The following is a 27,374-nucleotide window of genomic DNA, read 5'->3' as shown; positions in this document are numbered from 1 at the left end:
CTCTGTCTGTAGAATAACACTCCACATATATAGCTGTGTTAAATAAACACTAAAGAGGTCACTTCCTCCGCAAAACAGCTATCGCGCAGCCATCTCTCCTTCTGTGGTCAACCATCAAGGCTTTACCCTGTGTGTGTGTGTGTGTGTGTGTGTGTGTGTGTGTGTGTGTGTGAAAGAGAACTTGTGTTTGTGCATGCATGTGGCTGCACAAGTGTGTTAATATCTGCCTATCAATCTGTGTCGGGCTCCACCGAGACATCCCCAATATCTCGCTCTATTGCCAAAACAAATGCAGCAACAATTACTGAATTAGATTCCAATCTCTCTTTCCGTGCACTGCAGTTTGAATCTCAACACATTCACATTTAGCACAGGGTGATTTCAGTCAGTGCTACTGGAAGGTGTCCATAACTGAGGGGAAATTATACCACTTCCAAACATGAACTAGAAATAAATTCAATAGCATCAGCATTTAGTACTTAAAGTAGAATTAGTATCATGCAATTCAACATCCCGGTAATTAAATATGTGATATTCATTTACCTCCTGGGGTCATGAACTTCCACTGAAAACTTCTTCTCTCTGAAGTAGAGATTCTCCAACTGGCGCCATTGGAACACCTGAGGTTTAGGAGAAACAGTCTTCAGGGCAGCTCACACAAAAACATGCTTCACATTAATTCCACACAGCCTTCAGCCAAATCCTCTCTTCTCTTCTGTGTAGGTTCCAATTAGGTTTGAGTGAAAATGCAATGTATACGGAGGAAGAGAAGGAAAAAAACGGAGGACTCTGACAAAGAGGAGGAGTTAGAAACAGGGGAGGTGGGGGCAGAGAAGAGGACCTATGATCAACTCCAGACCGGGCGGTCTTGTCCACAGCAGATCCTTCGCTGGATGACCTCACTCCGGAGAAAGACAGTGTGAGAGGGAGGAGGCTCTCTTTCCTCTGATCTGATTTTCTTTCTCTCTTTCCGTCCCCTTTATGAACCATCCGGTCCTCTTTAAAGTGAGCCAAAGCCAGCTGGGCGAGAAAGTTTCCCCCAAGACGTACTCCACAACATGTGTGTATCTTAAATCCTCCCAGACGCAGGAGAACGTTATGAGTCAGTGGGTGTTCACCATCTGTAGGCATGTGCCTGTGTGTGTGTTGGTGGAGAGAAAGTGTGTAAAGTTAAGTTTCCTCCTCTCCTGTAGCTTTTTTAGGAGGGAGGGGACGTTAAAGCCTCCCCTTCTCCTGACCCCTCCTCCCTCCCTCAGGGACTGTGCTTCCTGCTTTGGGCTCTGTGGTTGGGAGGTGTGTGTGTGTATGTGTGTGTAGGGTCAGGGAGGAGTGATGAAGGGGGGAAGAATCTTTCTGAGGCCCAAGCAATTGAAGTGCCCTTGCTTTGTTTAGTCAGTGTGTACACGCACAGACACACATTCACAAAGTCTGAGTCTGTTTCTCGTTAGAGAAGAGTCGAGTGCGGGCAATTTCAGAACCTAGGCGGGCCTGCATCTATCAGCTGGCCCTGACATGCTAATACACACATGTTGAGCTATGATGTACACTGCACATCAGGAAAGAAAGTAAAACTAAGGACTGAGAAACAGGGGAAAAGAAACAATGTAGCAGACCCAACTTTGACAGGATGAGGGAGGAAAAGAGGAGAAAGGGAGCTAGGGGAGGAACAGGTCACGGCCCAGGAATTTTAACAGCCTGTGAAAACAATGGACAGAGGGATGAGAGGGAGGAAAGGGGAGGAAGGGTGAGAAATATGATAAAACAACAAAGTCTGATGTATATGTTTATGTAATGAAATGTTATAAATGTCCTTAAAAAATGAAAGTGTTTGTGTGTGCACAAGCATGAAGAAAGAAAAGCGGCAACCTTATCGCAACTGTTGCTGTACCGTGCATTTTCAATGGAGTGTGAAGTGCTAATGTAGCATGGTGCTAAATATAGCGAGCAGGGTAGATAGTGAGTGGGTGAGTGTGTGCGAGTGTGTTGGTAACATATAGCTGAGATAAAATAGCTGTTTTTAACTGTGTTGAGGCACGACACACTAAAGCGGTTCCCTTCATCAGCTGGATAGAGCTGTTGCAGTTTTTTTAAGTAAACTTTGATGTGTCAGGATAAGTAGAACCTGATCTACAAGGAGGTGCATTAAAGTTACCCTCAAGTTTAAATTTAGATATTATTGTAGTAATTCTGGCTGTTTCAAACAGTGCCCCAGATACATGAGCACATTGTAATAATAACCTTTGCAGTCTTCTTGGCAGACATTGAATGGCGTGAATGTCTGGAAAAAAAAGCAACAAAAAACCTGCTGACAGATTAATTGTAAGGAACTTATTCAAAGCCATTGGGTGCTTCTGTTATTTGGGAGAGGTTGCTTAAAATCGTTTCCCTCTGACCGCTAGTCAATTGCACACAATAGCACACACTCACACAAGCAGAGGAAGTGACTGGTCATTATTCAGAAAACAACAACATGTGCTTAGACCCACGTCTGTCTTATAATACTCTGAACCTGAGCACACACACATTACAGAGGAAAGGTCAGATCTGATAGAGTAAAGGCCTTTCTTCGGTGTAGTGGACTCCCCGGGGATTACAAGAACAATTGAATGCTTAAATAGCATATGAATATTATTCTTTTTCAAGAGCTGGACCTGAGGCTCCCTATTGTTTCACCCATGGGTGGGGCTCTGGTGCCCTCCACTATATCCACCTGGTGTCATGGAGATGTAGATAAACTCTGGAGTCACTTCCTGTTGTTTGTGTTTTGGTTGTGGTGTTTTGGTGGGATGACATTTATGGAAAAAAACTAATCAGAGCAGGCCGCAGGAGCGTATTGGCTCTAAATGAAACACCGACAGAAACTGACAAAAATCAGTATGTACTTCCAATACACTTCAGACAAACACATCAATATGCAGTGAAATGCATGTGAGGTCACATTAAGTTTAATGTGCTGTTTAATTCAAACTCGATGCAGTTTCTTCACAGTATTGACAGAAGATTTCCTGTTTATGCCTTATGTCAGTCAGCTAGGTAGTCAGTGAAAACCCAGACCCTATAATCTCTGTCTAAATGAGTCAGAACACACCAACAGGGCAGTCGTATGGTGTGTGGTTCGGCTGTAAACCCTGCTTGTGTGTACTGTATGTTACCTAAATGTGGCCTGCGGTAAGGAGAGGGGGAAAACTATGTTAACATGCCCAAATAAACGTGAAGGCTGCGGTGAATGGTCTGCATTTAAAACAACAGGGATCTCCTCTCGTAAAAAGACAAACTTATTAAACACAACTGCCTGCAGTACACAGACACCTATTCTACACCACAAGTTGGAGTCCCTTAGTCGCTTATTAATGAAAAAAGAAATTTGATGTTAAAACAGATTAAACTCTCTTCCTCTGACAAAAGACAGTAATTGGCCCATAATGTTCTATAATTAGTGGTCCTTCTCCTCACTGAGTCACAGTACTGAGTCACTGGTTACTGGTACTAGACCGGCTGATTGACTAATCACCAAATCAACTGCTCTTCCTCTGGTTTGATGAAACAGCGGTGACTCTCATTACTACCATAACAAAGGGAAAGCTCCCAGTGACCTCTGAGTGTCTCTTCCTTAAAACATGGAACAACTCTGTAAAAGGAGCACCACCCACCCTGTTTGTCTGCCTTATTAGTGGAAAAAAAACCTGAGTGTGTTCATTGGGATTTAGTCAGTCTTGTGATGTTGCATTAACAAGACATGCAGTCTACAAATCTCTTTTCGGTCAAGCTCCTTACAATACAATCCCACTTGTGCTGTGGGGAGGCCCAGTCTTACTTTCTTTCTTGCTTTTAAATGTGTGTGTGTGTGTGTGTGTGTGTGTGTGTGTGTGTGTGTGTGTGTGTGTGTGTGTGTGTGTGTGTGTGTGTGTGTGTGTGTGACGAAGAGACAGAAAGAAGGAGAGAGAGGGTAGACAGTGAGGAGGTCAGTGCCGAAGCTTAACGGACCGATGACTCACACTGAGTGTTGCCATGGCAGCTGAATGCTTGATAAGTCTCTTGTGTTGGAATGGTATTAACCCTTTCTTCTCTCCATATCGCTCTAAAACAGCAGAAATCCCTCTCGTTCTTCTTCGTCTCACCTCTGAGAAAGCGATCACTGGCCATCTTTGCCATATCGACCAACATTTTTATACTTTGTAGAGTTTAAAAACTGTTTGTGACATTTTCACAGGTCTCACTGAATGTTTTGTGTTAGTTTGATGTGAGAAAAATGTGGAGTGCACCCATCATCATGGTTATTTAACACCTAAGCAGCCACCACATTTTGGGTACTTGAGGAAAGAAGGGTGTTCAGTGGTGAGACAGTCATTTACACTGGAATGCACCAATCAAAACACACACATGCACACACACGCACGCACGCACGCACGCACGCACGCACGCACGCACGCACGCACGCACGCACGCACACACACACACACACACACACACACACACACACACACACACACACACACACAATGTGAGTGGGGAACAGGAAAGCTCTGGTAGACAGGAAGTATTCATCAGGATGGTGAGTTCAGAGTTCAGTTCAATTCCTGTGTGTGGATGTGTGCATTCATTAGTGTGTGTATGTCTGTGTCTGTGTGTGTGTGTTTATGAGCTACAGAGTATCAGTATATGTGTGTGTTAGAGTGTCTTGGTGGTCAGTCAGTATGCAGGGATGCTGTTAACCCCATTACATACCCTATAAGACAAGGCTGAATGCCACAGATCAAGGCCCTACAGACGGCTGCAGGTCAGAGGTGAGGTAAGAAAGGCTTTAACAGGCAGCCCACTGGTTGCATCCACTGGGAGGAGTATCCCATTCAGAGGAATAAAAGCAGGACAGGATGCGAAACATTCCAAGACTGAATGTCCCCAGACAGTAGTATTGTACAGCATACAGTACTGCTCTTCCCAAACACAATATCCTGACCCGTTGAATGGAAGAAACAGACAGTGGTGGCCATGAAAAAATGTCCTTGTAAAGTAACACGTTAAATACCCACTCCTAATTAAAAACGAGAGTAAAGACGTAGGTGCCAAAACTGCAAATATATCCTGGAAGTTACTACACAGAAGCACAATATTTTTTTATAACGCTGTGCTTCACAACCTTCTGCAATTTTGGAAATTATACAAATGAAGGAGGTAGCGTCATCTCACCTTTCTGGGTTTGACTTTGTCCTGGTGGTCATACTGAAAGATGCCTTTATAGCTCAGACCCAACCACCATGGGATTCCCTGCTTGTCCTAAAACACACAACACCAAAACACTTAAGGAAAGGTTGTGTATGTGATTGATAGATAGAGATAGGGAATGAAAAAGAAAGACAGATAAAGAAAGACAGAGTCCAAATGGCTTTAGGCTCAATCATAACAACTTATATCAAACTCCCAGAACCAAGAAAAATGTGTGTGGCATGTGTGTGTAAGAAAAAGGGGGTAAGTAGTAAAATGGTACCTTTACACCATAGTAATGTACTCCATATGTGGGCAGAGACTCTGCAATGCTCATATAACTGTGAGGAGCAGAAATAGAGACATGTAAGGGTTACGGAGAACACAGCCTTCTATAAGGTGAACAAACATAACCAGAGACACATTCACAGACTTACTTCACAATAGCTTGCCCTCTGGACTGCCCACTGATCTTTTTGTAATGCTCCACAACCCTGTCTTCACTGTAGGACAGTAAATAAAGATAGAGAAGGAATTAAGTTAGGACGAGGAGGACCCGTGCAGTGGTGTGATGGTTTGATCGGTAAATGACTGGTCTCTTACCAGTAGGCCAGAGAGGGGTGATCCTTCAGGGCCTGGGTGGGCAGAGCAGGCAGCTTTTTCAGGTCAGACTTGGTTGCATCAATACTATGAGGGAGAAACCGTAACACATGGTCAACACTACTTCTGCAAGAACAATCATGATCTGCTGTAGGTATTTAGCTCAACAACTCAATGCAAAACGGAATATTTCCCAGGACTGTCTTAAAAATAACATTGGGAAATTGGTGGTGAAGGAACTAAATTTAATCAAGAGAGAGGAATGGATGCGATTGGCCTAAATGCTCTCTACTTTAGAGAATTTGTAGGCCAATTCTCAGTTTTAGAGAGCATTTTTCTAAAAACAGCTGCACAGACACCGACAGACAGAATTTTGATGTTATTAAATGTAATCTAAAACGTTGTTAATTCTTCACTTTTTCTATTTTTAGGCAGATGTGAATCACTTCAATACAGTTACATTGCGGAGTGCCTAGGACAACAGATAACCAATAGACAGAGTCCATTAGACAGGGTCCCAGGCAGAGAGACTTGGCCTCAGATTCAGTTTTTTAGACCTTCAGCGGCAGGAGGTCTTAATACCCCGCTCTAATCCCCCAGCCTCCCTCCAGCCTCCGCCCAAGCCTCAGAGGAGTGGGGGAAGCCCTGGGAACATGACAACCTATGAGCTAACGCCCTGGAAGAGATCCCATCCACCCTGCCCGTCTGTTCCTAATGTGTGAACACAGCTGTGTGTCTGGATTGGATGATAACCATTTCAGTAACTACTCAGTAGGTAAACGTGGTGGTGTGCAAAACTTTGGCATTGTGCTCAATGAAAGGGCAGAAAAGGGCTCCATTTGAACGAATACAATGTGTGCACTGTGCCATTGTGACAGGTTCATCTTCACAAGTCACACAAATCAATAATTGTAACATATTATTTTACTATAAATAGTTTATAATGAAAACTGAAATATAATTTTCCAAAGCAAGCCCTTACTGCAAGATATAAATAAAGATATGTAAGAGTAAGTGTTTTGAAGAGTAGACCGATGTAGTGAAATCTAATATGTAGGAATGGTACAGTGTATAGAGTGTATAACGCTTTTAGAGAAGGGAGGTATGTGTGCGTGGGAGGAAGACGGTAAGGAAAGCGGGAGAAGGGGGAAAGGAATGTCTCAGGAGTGTGTCACATTCCAGCCCTCTGCAGGATATCGTGTTTATTTACTCCATTCACAGGCGGAAATGAGGTCAGAGGGGATGCTGTTATCTGTGCTACAACAAAGGGATGACATACATTTAGGCTAACATCATACAGATGTGTAGAGCCACATGTGGAGGATAGCTGACATGAAACCTTACTTTCATTTCATTCATTAAGTCCACCTTGAGTTTAATTCATTTGAGTTAAAACATGTATTCTGAATTTTCTGTGGTGGTACAAGACAATATTGTATGCCTTAATTGTGAGTTTTATACCTTTAGTCTTTTATTACACACATGTTGACACACAAAACACAACTGAGTGGCAGCACAGGCTGACAAGATTGAACCAAAGTGGAACAAGGACAGCAGGAAAGAAGCAGGGAGGGGTGTAAACCAAGCTCGGAAACAAAGAAGTTCCCAGTGATGCACCTCAGTGCTCAGGGGAGCAGAGGAGCAGACAAGACGACTGATATCACTTCTATTGTCCTTCTCTCTAAGCCGCTTACTTCTGAATAAACATGTATTAACACAACCACCCTGTCACTGAGGATGAAAATGGAGACGGAAAATGTGGTATAAACATTTGAAAAAATCCCTCATAGCTACAACCTTCACTTTCACGTACATTACAAATGACTGCAAGTCACTAATGTGCTTACCTGGTGAAATCCCCTTTAGCCTCCTGTGGATCAGAAAGGGAGAGAAAAAGAAGTGAGAGGAGAAGGGATTTACATATATGGATATGAGCACCAAGCAGTGACCGTAAAATCTGTGTTTATGTTCGGTGTGCATTGGTGAATGTGCAGCCTGCTCTGCTGTGCTGGAATCAGAGAGAAATATTAAACCTCCATCTGGAGTGAAGCCTCTGAAGGCCAACAGAGCAGATATCTGATACTGTGCATCTGCACCTGCAACGAGGGCACACGCACACACACACACACATGCACACACACATAGACAAACCACTCAGCCAAGTCTATGTGTAACCTGACCTTGCAGCATCGTAGTTAATGGACTGAAAGGGATAGGAGAGTTGAGGAGAATTTGTGAGAGTTTCCCTGCTGCTCTGTGTTATATTAGCACCGACTGACAGCACTGAATATTTAGCCGGTAGCCAAGAATTTCTCCCAACAAAGAGAGTTGAGGTTTTTAGGTTTTAAAATCTCCCAGCATCATGGCAGATTACTGACAGATTGGTGACCGCATTAGATCATTTAGGTTTAATCATCGTCAATTATGACTGCAATAGAAAATGTGAATTCAATCATGGTCAATTAGGATTGAAGGCTGGTGGAGACATTTTGGAAGAACATTTCAAAACTGTTTCAATGCCGAGCAACAGCCCCTGGAGCAACCAGTGCGTTTGGCTGCATGTGCTCATATCCAAACAGACAACCAACACTTAAAAAACAAGCTTTATCTCACTTGTAGGATAAAGGAAGCCAGTTCGAAAACAACATCACTGTCCACTTCAATAAGCTCCTGCAAGAAAAAGAGAGAAGAGAAGAGTTAGAGAAGAATTTCTTACTTTTACTGAGTTAACATGTTGGGAGAAAAGGGGCCGTGTCTCTAATCATCCTCCATTTATCCAAGAAGGGTTGCTAGTAACTTTCATTCCCTAGCACTACCCCTCCAGTTTTCCACTCTCCCTTCTCTAATTTCATGACCTCTACATGTGGATGGAGCTCAGAGATTAGAGGCAAACAGAGGGGGTTTGAGAGAGGGGGATTGAGGGTAGGCATGGATGCACTGGTTACTGATTACTCGTTACATTTTCCAAAGGTGTTGTTTCAAATGTTATATTGTTTTTAATAACATGGGAAAAGGAAGACTTCATGACAATCAAATGTCTTTTTTCGGTGTTTGTAATCACAGACCATGTGCATGTGCTTCGTCTGCATGGATAGTGGGGGGGGAGAAGGGTATTCAGCAGTGAGTAGTGGGTCAAGTATGCCTGGAATGCTCCCTTTACAATCGACCTCTTAATTTGTTGGGAGATCAGACAGCCAGGATGAAACACTACACTGAACAAACCCACCCTGGGTGTACCACCCACGTGGCATCAAACCGTCACAGAGAGTGTGTTGCTGTACTGTATGTGTTCCCACAGCACAGCAGAGAAGGTTTCTCACTACGTAACCAAACACTAACAGGAGTAGGGTTATATATCATGAGAAACATTTCATAACCAATCTGTACACGAAACATGTTTTCTGAAAAAGACTGCATTATTTTTCTTTTCTTGTTCTTTCTTTGAGAGAGACAATTTGTGTTAAGCTTGAGGGATATTTTATAGAGCTAATAATAATGTGACTGAATCAGAAATTTCTGTTTGTGGGACAGTCTATCCCTCAGTTACATAACCACTGCCATTCAGGTCTCATGGGCGAATTCACAAGAGGATTGCGCCCTTTTGCAGCCACAAATAAGACACAAAAAAACATGTAATTCTCAAAGCACCCACAAAGGGTGAAGTGCATCCCTATCTGCGCAGCCAAGCAAATAGTGTTGAAGCGCTCCTGTGCTATTTGCACATATTCAAATTAGGTCATGTGCCTACATCTGCTGCAAATTGTACGCAGAAGCAAAACCTTCCAATTGTGTTTGAGCAACATCTATTGTTAATCCACCTTGAGATGGGGCAGATAGCGGTAGCAGGTGATGCACGATTCCTGATGCTATCAGGGGCCGCAATACATTGATTGTGAATTCCCCCTGAGTGTCTTCCTAATCGAAACTGCAGTAAGACGGATGCTTGCATATAGAATTAAACTAGACAACTCAAACCTCCAATGCAAACTTAGGATGGTTTACTATTTAAAACCACCCTAGTTAGGCTACAGTATGTCAGGTTTATATAACGCTTTTTTTTATAAGAAACTGACACACTAGTCTGAACATTCATCCAACAAAAATAAAAATGTCATGGCTTTACATTTTCAGCACTGAAAATAATGGGTCTTTTGATATTATCAGACCTTTCTACAGAGCTTTGATTGGGTCGTTATTGCCCCATTCCTTTTTTTTCGGGCACATACGCCCTCTTCTGGACAGGCACAATATCTGCTGAACACTGGTGTCACTGAATCCACAGTACACTAACAGGACTATAGTTGTGTCTTTTTACAGGGGAGGAAGTAGGTTTTGTAAGGAGAAAGGGAACCAGTTAACTGCACCTCAAGAAGGCTTAGATATTGCCTTCTTTTAGAGGAAGGCTCTAAGTCAGTCACCAAATGTTCAAAATGTATATTTGCATTTCTTTTAGGGGGCTTATGTAGTGTTTATTTTAACAGCCGGAATAAATGTGCTTCAACACTGACAGATGGCAGAAAATGTGTCAAATTATGCGCTATTTGCTGGAATGTGGAGCCGCACATATAATGATGGGCAACAGCTGATGCAAATGTTTCACATTTTCTGCTTCACCAAATCAGTGTGGAACACCAAAGCCCAAGCGGGAATCTTCATTTAGAAACCAAAAATTGGCAAATGAAGTGGCATGCTTCAAAAACGGTACAAATCCCACTCCTCCAGATAATTTGAACTTGAAATATACCCACTGAACACCCCCACCTCTTTTTTAGCAAGTCCAGAAGAAAACTCACCACCTTTATATGTAATGAATTTAAAATAAACACATCCCAATCAACAGTATTATGAATATGCATTATGGTAACGGATGACCTTGTTTACCTTGTAGATGATGGACTTGGCATTAAGAAAAAACAGCTCAATGGTAGCATTATCCTTCAGGTAGGATATACTCTCGATGTAGAACCTGAAAACATAGAGGGACACATTTAATTAAATCAGGAAGGTTTATATTGTTTTTGACCCAGAAACAAAAATAACAAACACAATTTATCAACATATAGTCGTGTGCATAAGAGACAGATATCTGCAACGCCCAGAGGGACCAGAAGGGGGACCACCATACCAAAGGCTGACCCTGTACACTTCTTAAACAGATTCCCTCTCTCACCAAGTGTGCTGGCAACAATCCATTATTAGTTTGTGAGTGTGAGCACATTCCACAATCTGAATGCACACACACACTCACTCACACACACACACACACACACACACACACACACACACACACACACACACACACACACACACACACACACACACACACACACACACACACACACACAGATTGAATGTGCACATGATGCAGTTCACACATTGTCTACTTCTCTGCATCATCAGCAGTGTGTAGTGATTCCACATGCACATACACCACACACACACACACACACACACACACACACACACACACACACACACACACACACACACACACACACACACACACATACACACACAAAAATAGAAGCACAGTAACCCACTTCTAGCAGCGCGGTGATGATGGAGCTAACATAATAATGCTGTCTAAATTTAGCTCATGAATACACGCAGAGCAAGAGGGGAGCAGTGATGGTACGCTGGGAAGTTACTGATTGTTAGTTCTTCTTTGATGGAAGCTAACATCCCAAACACCATCAGTATGTGACTTGATGTATCCCAAAAGTGTGCATACTGTGGGCTAAGCACATGTTCCTATGAAGACACGTGAGTGTATTTGTCGATTTGTGTGTGTATAGAGTGTAAAGGTATTGAGTCAGAGGGATTGTGGGAGGATCAATGTTGGAGGGTTTAAATCGCGTTACCCATTGAGCTGCAGGAGAAAATGAGAGGAGCCTTGTCAATATTCAGTGGGAACATTTAATTAAAGCCACGGTGTTGATGAGGTATACACACACACTGCCAGCACAGCAGCAAGCATGCCAAAAGGCTATGCAGAAGCCCACCTCCAGCTGATTCAGTGGGAACACACGCATCACACAGACACCACATAAGCATGCAAATACATGACGTGCATGCACCTAGGCAGTGACACACCTGCACCCAGAAACAACCTTTCCTTGTGCTAATGAAAACAATATGCTCAAACTGATAATGGATTCAGGCCTGACATTTGGGCGTACGGTGGCTCCATTAAAGTCCTGAGTCTGCCTATGCATGTGTATGTGTTTCTAAGGGTTGGGTGTGTTGTGTGTGTGTGTGGGAGGGGGGTGTAGTCATTGTGACATTTGGAAAGATTGAGGTGAGAGCTTGCACTAAACTGCGAGAATGAAAAGGGGGGATGCAGCCTCTAAACGGTGTCAAAGTTCACAATGTCACAGAACCTCCACCACAACATCCTTAAACACCTATAGTTTATGTAAATACACACTCAGTGACCCACACTCTGACCACAGACACACACATTTATTTGTTTATGTGTTATACCTTACATAAGGTAAAGCGTGATGGTATATTAATGCCACTTTACTGAGATAGGTCCTAAATGCAGCAAATGATACTCATCTGCACATGTTTGTAGTATATGACATTGTACAAGGACAACATTGTTTACTAAACAGGGTGAACAATAAGTCTAAGAATACCATTTTGCTATACAGTCACCTCATTGTGTCGTGGTGAGCTGTCTCGTAAATGTCGCCCTGGAAGTGACTACTCAGTGACATTGTCAAGCGGAGTTATTGTGCGTCACGTTACTATGTACGTTGCTAACCAAGCTCAGTTCCCTGGGGTGTATGTGACATCATGGACATTTGTTGGGGACATAAGTGGACCCAAAACAAAGGCTTGGCTTTCCCTTTTGCAGGCTCTGACTGAGAGCTCCTGTGTGTGAGTGTGTGTTTGGAGAGAGAGTGGGCCGGGACGGCTGTGTGTTTTCATTTGAGGCCGGGAAAGATTAGAAAATATCCATGCAGGTCAGGTGCCTTTTTCTTGCATTTTCAAGAAGCCTATTGAAGATAAAACACCCACATGCACACAAACACACACACATGCACACTTGTGTGAGTGTGGTGAGCTTTTAAATATGAGAGGGGCTATTGTATGAGCAGTGCAAAGGGCCAAGAGAGTAGTGTGGGATTGTAGGGTTACTCCATGACCCTATCATGACAGGTCATAGAAGGGTCTGCTTTAAACGAGAAGCAGACTCCAATACAGCAGGAAGAGCAAACTGCAAGATTTGATGTTTTGTTATGGTTAGGTCAAGAGCCAGATTATTTTCTTTCATGTTTTAGCATTTCAATCGACGCATTAATCTTTAACAAACAAGGCACGAGCATTATTTAAGTGATCTTTATAAAAGAGTATAGTACAGAAAGGGTACGGCTTACGTGATCCTGCCGTCTTCTTTGGAATAGGGCACTTTGTAGTCACCGCAAAGCTACTTGACAGGATTTTCATGCACCGCATAATGATAAGGTCTAAGAGGTTCATGATTGGCTGAGAGGCCTCGTGGCGGGAGTTTAACTCTAGGATCAAAGCAATTTCATAGAGGCCTGTCATAACTAACCTTGTTAATCTGTTCCTATTACCACATGAAGGCATACAGCGACGCACTCCCTCCCTCTCTTTCACATACATTCAAACAATGTAATCAGAGACCGAGGCATGGGTTAGTTAGATGAGTAATTTAATAAAGAGCGACTCACCTGACACAGAAGTAGAGGACAATGGGACCAGATTTCTTCGGGAACTCGTGTTCTAATACCCTGCGGTCCAACTGCAGCCAACTGAAATGGCCCCTGTTGAGACAAAACAGCCAATCAATGCCTTTTATTCAGCAGGTATAATTATACAAAAAGACAGAACTTATAAAATGATGCTAAACATTTTCTTTTCTTGAAACTCCCCAAATTTCTCTTCCTATTGCCATGTCTTCCCTTCTGTTGCCCCCCTTCCCCCCCCCCCCTCTCTTTTCTCTGTCCCCCTCCAACTGAGAGAAAAACTGCAGAGACAGCTTGTCACCCTGGTAACCCTGCATGGTCTCCTGAGCAACTGAGCAACATCTCTCTCTCTCTAGCTCTCCCTCCTTCTGTCTCTCAATCTATCATGTGTTTCCCTCCCAAACGGCCTCTTTGACCACTGAGCGGTCAGCGCCGAGGCGTCTGCTCTCCCCAGGCCCTCGCAACAAATCTACACATCATAGAATTAGCCCTGGGGAGCTAAAACTACAAAGATGACATGGCTTTGCTGTCACAGCCATGTAAATGCCATGGCGCAGAGGCTGTTTTTCCTTGGTATCAAAGAGAGAAAACAAAGGCCATGGTCATGTTTCCCTGTATGTAAATCATTTGTATATTGCAGGACGAGTTCTGGAACATTTTCTTTCTAGGTCACCAAACACAATAAAGCTCATTTGAATGTCAGTTTAGCATTTGAAGCTCAGTCCTCGTACCTATCCTTCTGACAGACACAGACTTGTGATCTTGAGCTAGCCCAGAGCAAGATACTGGTAACCTCATCATAGCATCAAAGCCCTTTATTATTAGCTATTTGATCAAACGTCAGTGTCTGTTTCAGCAGGATATTCATGATCAAGATGTTTCTTTGACTTGAATGACAGTAGCCATGTCCTTTAACTTGCAAAAAAAAAAAGGTGGGAAACAGAAACTGGATATCTAGGTTTTTTCTAAGAGCATGTTATACTATACTTTTAAACAAACTTATACAAACAAAAGCTAAATACACTAAGTATACATTATAAAATTCAGCAGGAAAGAAACAAGGGAAAAACAAAGGGCCACATTTAACACATTGAATATTTCTGAAACCATATTTAAGTGAAGTGGAGTTATTATTGTGGCGCTTAACATATTCAAAGCACAAACATAACATATAAATAAAAACATGCTACTGCAAAGAATGCTTAAAACAAATACAAAGAATGCTCGATGTCATTTTTTTCACCTTTGTCACCCAATGGATTATTTGATTATTCTTTTGATTTGTACAAAGAGATGATTTTTATTTAAAAAAACAACAAGTCAAATATCACAAATGCTGACGACTATGAACTGAACTTTAATTTCGATAATGTTTGCTAGAGGGGGTAGGACCAGAAATATTTTTAAGCTTCTTCTTGCCCCTTTTGAACATGAAGGAAAACTATTATTAATTGTTATACCTTGTAAAGTCTTTGTTAACATGTTCAATAAATTGACTAATACAAATAAACGTTACAGGGGAGAACACATGCAAACACAATCCAACAAACAAACAAACTCTAGACCTAGTCCTGGGATACTCACACACCATATAGAGAGTTCACTTTCAAAAGCTTCACTATCAGAGTGCGACTTACGTTTCGTCTGTGTACGCGATACCAAAGTACTCCTTCTCCTTGAGGTTGAAGTGCGAGGCCACGAGGTCCAGCAAGTCCTTTGCCATCAGCTTGGGCTGCAGGGGGGACAGACATATTAGTAATGCTCTCATTATGGTTTATTTTCAGTTATAAAGTACTGTCTCAGTGTGAGAGCCGAGAAATTGGAACAAGTACATGTGTAGAGCGTTATGTTAATGTTTTCTATCAGCTATTGATTTACTGCAATGACTAAGGTTTCTCACAAACAAGGGGGAAAAGAGGAAAAGAGCAAGAGAGGAGGAGATAAATGAGAAAGAGAGAGTGCGAGAAAGATGGATGGAGTGTGTGGATGTTGCTGACGGTGCAGGTGCCGTGCCCTTCCCCTCCCTGCTTTCCTCCCATCTGACCCAAACCTCCACTGCAGAGTCATGGCTCCGGGCTCAACCACTGAATTGTAGGGAAATAGCTGCAGCTAGCATAGGAGCTTCCTAACTAGCTAATACTGTGGAATACTGTCCGAGCTTTACATAAGAACAACCTGCATTTATCATGACGCTCAGAGCTCACAGAGCATCTTAAAGCCAGGCAGAGCCCGGGGACTTCTGCCATATGCTGCTGGTTTGTGACATCCAGAGTAACTGCACACCCCACCCTGAGGTTAACCATGGGTGTGCCCCGCTGCCTACAGTTTCATTACAGGCACACACACACATTTTGCATGTACATATGCACTAAAGAGCCCATGCACAACATGTATGCAGCCCACTCACAACACACAGGAGGTACATGTGTGATGTGTATGTGTATAGGATAGGGGACAAGGAAAAAATGTACCGCACACACGCACGCACACACACACACACACACACACACACACACACACACACACACACACACACACACACACACACACACACACACAGAGCTAAATGTGCCACACTCTTAACAATCTCTCCCTGAGGTCCTTTACTATCTATTCACTGCATAACTTCGGTGGCAGAAGCTACTGAGAGCTATTTAAAGAGGAGGTGATGTCATACACACAGCGAGCATAACATACACACATACATGCACACACAGAAACACAACTCCAATGACCTAGATCTCACATAAGCACGACGCCTACAGTGATCCTGAACACAGAAATGACTCTGGAGAGAATAGAAGCTAACATATAGGACACAGCTGCCACATATGTGCATGTTTCACATCTGTACGAGATAAAAAGTGTTAAATAGGAAACAAAATGGCTAATGTACTATCTTGATGTGTCTCTTGTGTTTGATCTAACCTTACTACAAACCTTTGAGCATTTGAATTATTAGGAAATGCTAAATTACATGCTAACTTTGTATTTATACTATGAGTGCATGTAGTTCAATACATCCAGAGCAGGGGTTTAAGAGTTGTCCTGAACTATACAGGTACTGATCCGTCGGAATCTGACTGATTCCCATCCACAAAGGCTTTGATTGACTCTGTCGTTTCTCCAAATAGAAGAGCAGCAAGTCAAAAAAGTGGTACTAGAGCTCTTTGAAGTGCTCAGAAAACATTTTAGATGTGGAAATTTTAGGTCTGGAAGCAAGGCATCTTTATGGTATTAACAGTAATAAATGTTTTGGTTGTGCTAGAGACATGCACACAGCCGTGGTCTCTCATTACTTCACAGCAGTCAACTGCTCTGGCAACAATATCAATTAAACGGCATCCGTGCCACCACAACATAAGAAACAAAGAGTGGGGGGACGGAGACACATGGACACATAGAGTAAACTGTTAGAAAGATGAGATGGAGATGAAATGAGCCCCAGGATACAAGAAGTGCAAGGCTGAAGTTGAAAAAGAACAGAAGGACCCCTGCAAGGTTAAGCTAACTTCTTGCCTCGGCATTGTTATGAATACCAAGCAGACTGTGAAAATCTCTTTTAAAAATCACTGAGAGTATAATTGAGTTTGCTTCTCCCTTCAAGTGAAGCCCCCCCTCCCTTCCTTACACTACAGCTTATCTGTGAAATGCCAGATACCTAGAGGATGTGTAATTACGTCGTGGAAGATACCAACAGTGATACAGACAGTGAATGACAGGTAATAAGGTAAGTGATAGGGCACATTAAACACACCCACACATTCCAGAATCACACAGATGATACTGAATATAAACACACACACACAGTATGCAGCCATCTATCAAGCAGTAAAGCTCTCTGCTAGCTTAGACAGCATTACTGCTAATAGACATTTAGCCTGTGCCTCCTCAGCAGCACAGATAATTAACAGTATGAGAATTACAGGGGAGTGCAAGATAGGAGGAGAGAGGCTAAAGCAAACCCCCAGACAAGTGACTAACACACAACAGTAGCTCACTCGCCTGGCTGGCCCAATCTCAGCAAACAGCTAGCCAGGCGCCTTTAGGATTGCCCGGATTTATGGGCTGCTAACTCATTTCTCAATGCCAACCCAAGAGTCCAAGGGTGGGAAGGGAAAATGATTTTTAGAATTTCAACTGGTTCTGTGAACAGACTTTTAATGTAGCTTCTTTCCATGTTACATTAAAACATTTCAGTTTTCTTCACATAAACATCGGTGTGAAAGAGTTAAACTATACAGATGAATACCCCATTCACTCTTAAACCTACACAACTCCAACTAAGGCAGTGATGGAGATCTTAATGAAATATATTTGGGGGTTAGCTTCAATCTTTACAGCCTGCATGTTGGCCTTCTAACACATAGTTCTCACCCAATGAGGCATTGCTCCATAAACAACACTATCAAGGATAGGAGGAAGGGGACGTGGAAGAAGGAAAAGTTGAATTACTCTTCTGGGAATAAACTGCTGGTCAATGTTACACGTCAGTGACAGAAGTGAGATCCAACTTTTCAAAAAGGCGAGCTGGCTGCTGCGCTCGGACTGCGACAGGAAGTTATATGAAAACCGCAACAGGACAGACTTGACCGCACTGGTTATAAATGATCAGTGAGAACATGAATAGAGCACAATGGAGTGTGTAAATCTGCGTGAGTTATCATCATCTCTTCTAGAGATAAATATTTTTTTCAAATTAAGATAGGTCCTGACTGCTTTGTTAGTTACTTTAAAATGAGAACGACATTCTCTGGGGTCCAAAAACAACTTAATGGCTTACTGTAGAGAACCGAGGATAGAAAATAAGAGAAAAAAAGACAGCAGCATCCTGATTTTTATGACAATGGATTGTTAATAACATCCCCTCTTCCTGACTTCTCTCTTGATAATACCATTGCCAAACAGTAAAAATACCATGTGTTAAATTGAGTGTATTATGTGGTAAACAGAACTGATATTTTCTCTCTCACACGACTTCAAGTATCTGTAAAACTCTTTACATAAAACAAAGATTACTTCAATGTTTATATTCAACTCTCTTTTTGTTTAATTCCTGGTCATTTCCTTTCTGAATGGCCAAGATGAGGAATGGCGAGCAGAAGGGATAATAGATGGATGAGATACAGAACTGCTGAAGCTGTGTTTTGTATTTTCAATTTAGAAGGGGGCAGGTAAGGCTAGAATGAGCTGAAAAATAAATGGATACTGAGAAGTAGAAAGTCAAGAGCGATGGGGAGAGAAAAGAGTGTGGAAGAGGTGCAAAGACAAGTACCAATTTGAAAGAGAGGATCAGTTCTGACAGAGTAATCGAATCAGAAAGTCAGCAGACCTATCCACAGCTCTAGCCTCCATTTTCTCCTCTCCATTCCCATCCCTTTAGTGTCATCTCCTGTCTCTGTATTCCTAAGCTCTCATCGCACTTTTCTCTCTCCCTCTCAAACCTCCTGAGTTTCCGTGTCGATCTTTCTATTCTCTGCATCCTCTTCTTCTACTGTTCCAGGGCAATTACTTTATGTTGTCTCATTTGCAGTAGAATCGGGTCAGACCAAAAGGGGCCAAAGAAAAGTTAGGACGAGAGGAAGGAGCCGCACATGAAAAGGCTATTCAATTTGAAGTCAAACCATGAGAGGGATCTTATATTTGATGAAAGTGTATGTCCTCAACAATCAATGGAGAAAAGGGGAAGTGAAGGGAGAGGTTACATTACAGAGAGGGCCACACAGTTTATAAAGAACAGAAAATCCCTACCTAATGAAATATGTGTTATTGTGTGATGGAAAAAGCTTTCATAAGAGGGTTTAACCCTGGGTGTAAAACATAAAGCAGACCAGAGCAGATCTACAGTATTAAATAGCTATCTACAAAGGGTGTGGGCTTTAAATAGCAAACAAGGGATGGATGAGCGTGCAATGGGTGCTGCTGCTGCCTTTGGCCATTACTGCAGAAAGGCCTGCAGGGTAAAATTGAAAGCTGAAAGTAGGGGGAGGGGGGGGGCAGCATGCAGCTTTGTTTTGTCTGGACAATTGGAGGATTGCATGGAGCTTTATCAATTATACAGAGATGTTTGCAGGATAAGAAGGAGCATTATCAATTACACAAATGTTTTCTGTTAAATCATTCTGGGCATTTCTGAGGCATTGTGGGAAGGCACTGAGTTTAGAAACTCATGCTTTTTCTGTTTAGGACATTATAAGGACAGATCTCAAGGCTTCTACAGGGAAGGTAAATCAGGGCAGGGTGTGCTGCATGCACGCTTGTGTGTGTGTGGTGTGTGTGTTGAGAGATCAGGTGAGCATTAAGGAAAAGCAAAGTCACCTACTGCTGACCAAATATCCCTGGATCAGCAGTAACCGAGTCCCTCAGGACACCACACATCGCATCTTCCTCGCTCTAAGGAAATGAGAGTCTGCAAGGAGAGAGGGAGGAAAGAGGAGGAGGGACTCACCTGTACAAGGAGCTCCAGCTTCCTGTCGTCCAGGAGATGGACCTGACATCGCCTCCCCTCCGTCATCTGAGAAAAAGAGACAAAAAGAGGGATTCCTGTCAAACTTTTTATTAAAGATATGACATGTTATACTAATGTACGTGTTAAATGGATCAAAATAGGCCGATACTGACTCAAATAGCTGGAGCAAATGCGCGTACTACATCATTTGGCAGCAGCACGCCGGTAGATTGTATAATAACAAACATGGCAACAATTTGGAGGTATTTCTTGCTTGCTACGTCAATCTCTAAATCTGGAATGTCAATGTGTGGAGGGGTGGCAGTAACACTGCTGGTTTAACAAAGTTATGAAAGCAATGTTTAAATCAAGTCTGATGTTAGCTTACCGCACAGGGAGACATACAGCTTAATAAACACAAAAGGATTGGTACCAGTCAGATATCCGAAGCCCATGTATTGGTATTGGGACTAAAAGGTTGTATCTCAGGGAATTCTCACTACGGTTAGCTGACCCCGCTACACAATTGGCCAATAGAGACAACGTCCTGCGCTGCTCTCTACCTCACTGACATTTCTAGCATTCCTTCTTGAGCAGGAAATCCATTATCCATCAGTGGATAACACAATAAGTGAAGCTCAATGCTAAAAATGTTTTTTAAAATTCTCTGCGCTGTTGATACAATGTTTAAAGAGTAGAGCTGCTAATAAAGTGATAATCCGTCTGCCACGTTCAAGTGTAAACACTGAAGCAGGTGCAATGGTTTAATTGTCAACTGTTGTAAATATGCGCCACATAAACACAAGTAAGATCAAACATGTGACTACTGAAAAACCCAAGCCAATTATTCAAACCTGTCCTAAAATTTGCTTATGCAGGGTATAATGTAAACAATAACAGTTTAAAAATGCAAAAAAGAGTATTCAGCACATGTTTGTTTGTGTGTGTGTGTGCTGGTGTTTTCAGCACATGTGGAGTTTCTCTACAATTTTCACAGGAAGCGGGGACCCTGAGGTACACAAATACCCCCTGGCTCCTCCCACACTCCCCTCACATCTGGGAGTTGGGGAGGGACACCAGGGGGAGGTGTGTATAGGGGTAAAAATGGAGAAGGGAAAGAAAGAAAGAAAGAAAGAAAGAGAGACATTATCATTGGTAAAAATGGAATGAGAAAGCCCTCTTAGACATAGATGCCATAAACATAAGCGTAACCGGTTTGAAACTCTTCACCACACGGATCAAATGGGCCACCTGAGGCACTTGCAATTTGGTAAGGGTGTGTCCACAACATGAGAATAACATACTCTTACTTTCTCACCGCTTATGCCAGCTTGCATCCAGGTGGCAGCTTTAGCAGAGAGCTGAAAATACCAGAGAAAGAGCGGGAGAGGAGTGACAGAGTTGTGTCTTAACACTCATCTCTGTGTGAACTCTGCTGAATGATTACTGGTGTGTGTGTGTTGGTGTGTTTGTGTGTTTGTACGTGTGTGTGAGTGCAGCTTCTACTTTGAAGGGTTTGGTGTACCCTCCCACTCACCATTGATCTCCTGTGGTTTGAGGGTTTAGATTCTGTGCACCTGTGCACACAGTAACACACACACATCAATATAACTTTTGTTTTCACGTCCTTTCATGGAGTTACATTTTCTTTCCAAAACTTTTCATGTGTATACTGTATACACGGATTGAAGTGGTAGTGTCATGACAACTGAGTAGAATATCATACATAAACATGATTATTTCTAGACAAATATAAAAAGTATAACAATCCTGAGATGCCTAGTGTATCAAATGTTGTGCACAGTTATTATGCAAATATCTTATTTCAGGTTTTTTTTGGCTGGCTAAACAAATACATATATTTACTAGTAGGTTTGGACATGTAGATAAGAGAGGGCAATAGTTTGCTGACCAAACATCCTACTGTACTGTTGTATTTTGTCGGCAGAATACTTTAAACTGCAATGCAGACAGTGTACACACACACACACACACTGGTACTATGCTTGACACACCTGGGAATAGTACGAACCTTAACGTCAAGGTAACAAATCACTGCCTTCAGGCTAACATTAGGGAACTCAATCAGACACAGACGCTTATTGGTTTTAGTCCTGAAAATTCACTTTGTGGGATTGGACACATGCTACTGAGTTTATTTCCACCATGAAACCAAATGCAATAAAGTTTCTATGAATAGCTTTTACCAATTACACTCAATACAAAAAAGGAACATGTGGAATATTGCTGCACCATGAGACAGTTGAATACAGATATTTTTACACGGTTTTTTGAATATGATAAAAACCACTGCATATATTTACAGCATCTTTGCTCTAACCAATGTATGCTGTGGACATTACACCTGAGAGAAAATAACCTGAGCGAAACATATGCACACACATGTGGTACTGCCATGGTGTGTGATTCATTCTGCATGTAACCCTCCAACATTTCTCACCCATTACTAGTCAGGTTTGTATTGGCCAAGAAACAACCTCATGCCTGACTCATTGGCATGAAACGGTGAAATCAAAAGATAAAACGTGACAATAAACAATGAATAAAGCAGCCACATTCAAAATGCTTCATTGTGTCGCTGGAGCTGACACCAAATAGCAGACACACACAAACAATCAGCTGACAGTGATGCTTGGGCCAGTTCTGGCCACAGCACTAACGTTATCATTAGTTAGTTACCTTGCAAACAAACGCTGCCTGCGATGCTCCCACACAAAAACCGGCTCCAAGAGCAGAGAGAAAATATTCAAAAAAACAAATGATTAATCCCAGAAAGAAACGAGTCGTGTCACTGCCAGAAAATCGTCCAAAAAAACCCGTTTTCCCAGCCGGCCTAGAGGAAGAGGCACATCAGCATCCATGTTACTGACCATTAGTTAACGTTAATCGACGCAGCTCTCTTTTTCTCCCTTCTGTTCACCAGAGACGCTACATCTCACATCCGCGCTTTCTAATGTAGAGACAACTAGGCGACCATGGAGCGTCTACCACGGCTGGCTCTCCTCCCTCCTTCCGAAGGCAGTGAGCTTCTCACGGGGCTAATCCCGGTCGACCAACCCCCCTCTCGCTACCGGCACCGTGCACAAACGGTGAGTGAACGTGATAGCGCGAGACCGTACCAACGGTCAGCAACCGAGGGGGACGAGCCGAAGAAACGGATTACGGTCGAGTGTATTCCAGTTTGCATTCACTTCCAGATATGTTTTCGTTGTCATTAGAGTTGCTTCGAAAACACGGGAATAATGGAGGCAAGATGTGGGGGCGGGGAGAGGAGGAGATGAGGGGAAATTTTCTGCAGCAGCAGCTCACAGCCATGAGAAACTGCAGACCTCTCTCTCCCTGTTGTGTGTGTGTGTGTGTGTGTGTGTGTGTGTGTGTGTGTGTGTGTGTGTGTGTGTGTGTGTGTGTGTGTGTGTGTGTGTGTGTGTGTGTGTGTGTACGAACCCAAACTGACATCTGTGTCTGCAGAGCACATTAATACCCTGCCTTTAAAACAAGTGATGCACTGCTGATACATGACAATGAGCAGTTTGACACACATTGCCTGCTGTGTAAAATCAGTTTTTTTTTTCCCGAAATAAGAAAGACCCTGTCCTTGTAAGTTTTATTACACAGTAACATAGGTTTGTGTTTTTTGATAGATATAAGCCTCAAATGGCTCTGCTAAAAAGTAGGACATTCAGTAAGAACTTTACATCCCTTGTTCGGTCTCTATCTTTCTAGCCTGTCACTTCCTGTCTGCAATTTGAAAACACAGATCATCTTGCTCAGGTTTGGCTTGCTTGGGTGACTCTAGTCTTTAGTCCACTGGAGCCGTTGGATTTACTGGTCTTTTTGTATGACCTAAATCGGGCACTTGTGCTCACCTTATGTTGCTGCAGCAGCCGTTGAGACCACCAGGTTGTAAACATAACAAAATCAGTCCAGTTTTTGGTTCCATAAATAGATACCAGTGTGTGCTTTGAAAGCAGAGCAAAGCCTATACCTACTGTCAGTAAAGTATTTGTATAACTCGGCAAGCGTAGGCTTGTCTGTTTCTATTATTGTTTTACAACATGAGTAATCCCCACATGATGAATACAGTGAGGCCACATGTAGCACATGAACAGTATGCATGCATACATAGTACACACATGCTAAGCTGTCATCATCAAGGAAACTTGACAAATTATTGTCGAAAAATAATCCTTTTTTTCTGTCATAAACAGCTTGTCTGAGCCAAATGCAGTTGCACAATATTTGAAATACGACAGCTGTTTATAGTCCTAAATATGCCGGATTCTTCTGGAATTCTCCATTCCCAGAAATTAAGCAAAACGAAGATGCAATTAAATTTAATGTGCTTGGCTTGAACAGTTTGTTGCTACCAAAGCTTATGCTGCAGGCCCACAATTCAGCTTATTTTGCTGAATGTAGAAGGTCACATGAGAAAAGAGGAGGTGTGTCCTTTCCCCTCCCTGCTGGATTTTTCTGTTTCTGGATATTTTTGGCCTGTTCCAGACACCGGAAACTGGCCTGTCCAACTTAAACATCTCCAGATGACTCTTTCTTTGGCTTTTGTACATACACCCGTTCCTCCTTCGCTTTCTCCGGTCAAATACATATCTGCCTTTATTGGTAACTTCCTCAGTTTGCTATCACAAGGGGCCTGTTGTTTGGCCAATGCAAGTGAGGGAGAGAGAAGGGGAAAATGCAGTGGGGGAATGGGATAAAACTGACAAAGAAAAAAACAGGAAGGCCAAAAAATGCAGGAGGAAGATCCTGAACACTTAAAGTACATGAGTTTTTGAATGATTTTTCCTGTTTGGAATGGATTTTAGGAGCTCCAGTTACCAAAGGGAGACCGCCTCACAAAGAGGAAAAGGAAGGAAGAAAGGAAGCAAGGCAGGAAGGAACAATAACAAACAGCTGTGATTCAGTAAGCCTCTCTGTCCAATACTCATGGCCCTTAACTTCCCTAACTTTTACATGGTCACCTTTCAATGACCTACAAAGGGTGTTTCCGAGACCCACAAGGTGAGAAACACTTTTAGGTGTGACATATCTGTGCCCTGACAGAGCCCTGTTATGGAGCCGGTGGGCTTCTATTCCAGGCTGAGGTGTGGTCGTAATGAGGTGCTGATCTGCTGCATTTTTATGGTGTAGGGCTCCAAAGGGGAAAGATCTGGATGGGTGAGGAAGGGTTTAACAGGCAATGGGTATCAGAGTCAGGTTTTAGAGTCGGGCAGGGGAACGGGGCTGATGGTCTGTGTTGGAAAAGGTAACCTATATTGGTGGAATGTGATATAAACAGCGCAGAGTGGTTAATTGAAGCAAGATGGAGAATCTCTGTAACCCCGACTGTGGGACACTGCGGTAGGGAGTTAGGACTGACACACACACACACACACACACACACACATACACACACCATGCTCTCTCTCTGTCTTCCTCTGTCTGTCTTTGTCTGCATCTCTCCCATATGTATGCAGACTAAACAAACACTCTTAAACACGTCACTTTGAGAGCAAGCATGGTCTGACACCAGCAGTCCTACGGTGATTTATGACACTGAGATCATCGTAGCTGAATAGGCTTTATGACTCGTCGTCAGTTTTAATGTAACAGTATCTGCATGTGGTGCAGATTAGATTACAACACAAGATTCAACAAAACAGACTGTGGCTCTCAATACTCTACAGTGTCGGTTGAATGGGTTATTGAAAAGCTGATGGAAAAATAATAGCAGGGCCAAATCCATCTTCTCCATCCAGAGCCTGATGTAGCGGCAGAGTGAGACGGAGCAGGGAGGGTCATGGAAAGGCAGCCAGGAATGTCTAGAGAAACGACTGACCGGGAGAGATCTGTTTTGTTTGTTCAAGTGTGTACATGTGTGTGTGTCTGTGAGCTCCACCCTCCCTGCCCGTGAGTGACTTTGGGACTGAAATGTGGTTCCAGTTAGGGCGTTTTTAAAATCAGAAACACACTGGCACTTCAAACAAACTGGAGATATTTCTGTAGCCAACTCTGCTTTGTTCCCATTTTTACTACAAAGCACCATTCCCAGACTGTCGTTCTCGATTTTTTCAGGCAATGATTCCTCATAGTTTTACATGGAATCCCAAGTTTCTCTAAAACTGACTGAGATGTTGAACTGTGAATGTAGGAACTTTGCCGTGAGGAGTTTCAGTAGAACCAATACACACAGAAAAAACTGTGCTTTGTAATAGATTCTGTGCAATCCTAACTTTAGATGTGCTGAATCAACACAAATCATCCCTGCTCAGGTCAATTTTGCTGCCATATGCATCCTGAGAGCTTTAATTCCTAATAAATTGCAAAGAATTAGGCATCCTCTCTTAGCTCATACTTCATAGTACCAGAAGGAGTACAAAAGTTTGATATATTCAGACAGAACAATCCATTAAAGGTTCAGAGAGTTATTTGCAACACTTACAACCTCACCTTGTTGAAACATTCCTAAAGGACTAATGTGGTTTGCATTCTTTTCCAGGTTCCCACTGAACGGTACTGTAAAATAATAATAACAAAAAAAAGGTAATAAATATCCAGCGTAACTATGTCATAACAGGGGAAGGATTATCTTGTGCTGTACATTTTATCTAGTTTTTAGCTGCCTGAAAAAAAACTGGGTCATATAGATGTAAACATGTGGATATACATTCATATATAGCCTGAAGTAAGATTTCATACAGAAAGCTCTAAAATGAACCACAGCAAATGTCTATCTTGATGATATCCAATAAAAATAAAAGCCTTTTAGAGCATGGTACTGCAGAGAGAGAGTTTCTTCTTTTTGCATGCTACCAAGCATCTGAATATGTTTGCACTTTATGTCTTATTTACATCTGTGCTCTTTCATGGGGATTAGCTGTATTCAAAATAGTCAAAAGGGATAATTCCAATTTGCCTTATTCCCAAAGGAGGGGCAAGCTTCCTTTCTTCCACAGTTAACGATTCCCTCTCTTACAGGCGGGTTTTTCTTTTTTTTCTGGTCTGCTTGGCCATTCACTGACACAAATTGGGACATTCCTAAAATTCTAGTCCAAAGGGAACACTTGGTTGAAAAACAGTCTGTGTCTATATCTTGGTATATGTCCTCTGAAAAGGTGGTTAAACCTTTACTCTGTGTTTTAAATGAAATGGATATAAGTTGTTTCAATAAGTAAAGTAGCTTCTGAGGAAGGACAGAGCACAAAGTGAAAGGAGCGAGAGGGGGAGCCAGAGCGCTGAGAGCGTAACAAGAAGAGAGGACAAAAAGGTACGAGTGATGTCATGTCTTTGATACTTTTATCTCAATGAATCACAGTTTCAGTGATAATGGCGGTTGATCTGCAAGCTTTGAGGTTGTCAGTCTGTATGTGAGTGTGTGTGTGTGTGTGTGT

At 42.5% G+C, this 27,374-nt stretch overlaps 1 protein-coding gene across 1 annotated transcript in view; it reads right to left on the bottom strand.

Moving 5' to 3' along the window:
* The window catches only part of frmd4a (FERM domain containing 4A), a 55,655-nt gene that overhangs the window by 12,435 nt on the left and 15,846 nt on the right, over positions 1–27,374 (bottom strand). The window contains 11 exon segments of the mRNA XM_063901497.1: positions 544–620; positions 5,188–5,274; positions 5,486–5,543; positions 5,640–5,705; positions 5,806–5,889; positions 7,650–7,672; positions 8,416–8,472; positions 10,684–10,768; positions 13,506–13,598; positions 15,158–15,252; positions 19,969–20,034. Of these exon segments, the coding sequence (XP_063757567.1) occupies positions 544–620; positions 5,188–5,274; positions 5,486–5,543; positions 5,640–5,705; positions 5,806–5,889; positions 7,650–7,672; positions 8,416–8,472; positions 10,684–10,768; positions 13,506–13,598; positions 15,158–15,252; positions 19,969–20,034 (791 nt within the window).

The sequence above is a fragment of the Eleginops maclovinus genome, chromosome 2 (genome assembly GCF_036324505.1).
Source record: "Eleginops maclovinus isolate JMC-PN-2008 ecotype Puerto Natales chromosome 2, JC_Emac_rtc_rv5, whole genome shotgun sequence".
Classification (NCBI taxonomy): domain Eukaryota; kingdom Metazoa; phylum Chordata; class Actinopteri; order Perciformes; family Eleginopidae; genus Eleginops; species Eleginops maclovinus.
This window is presented reverse-complemented; position numbering and strand designations above follow the sequence as displayed.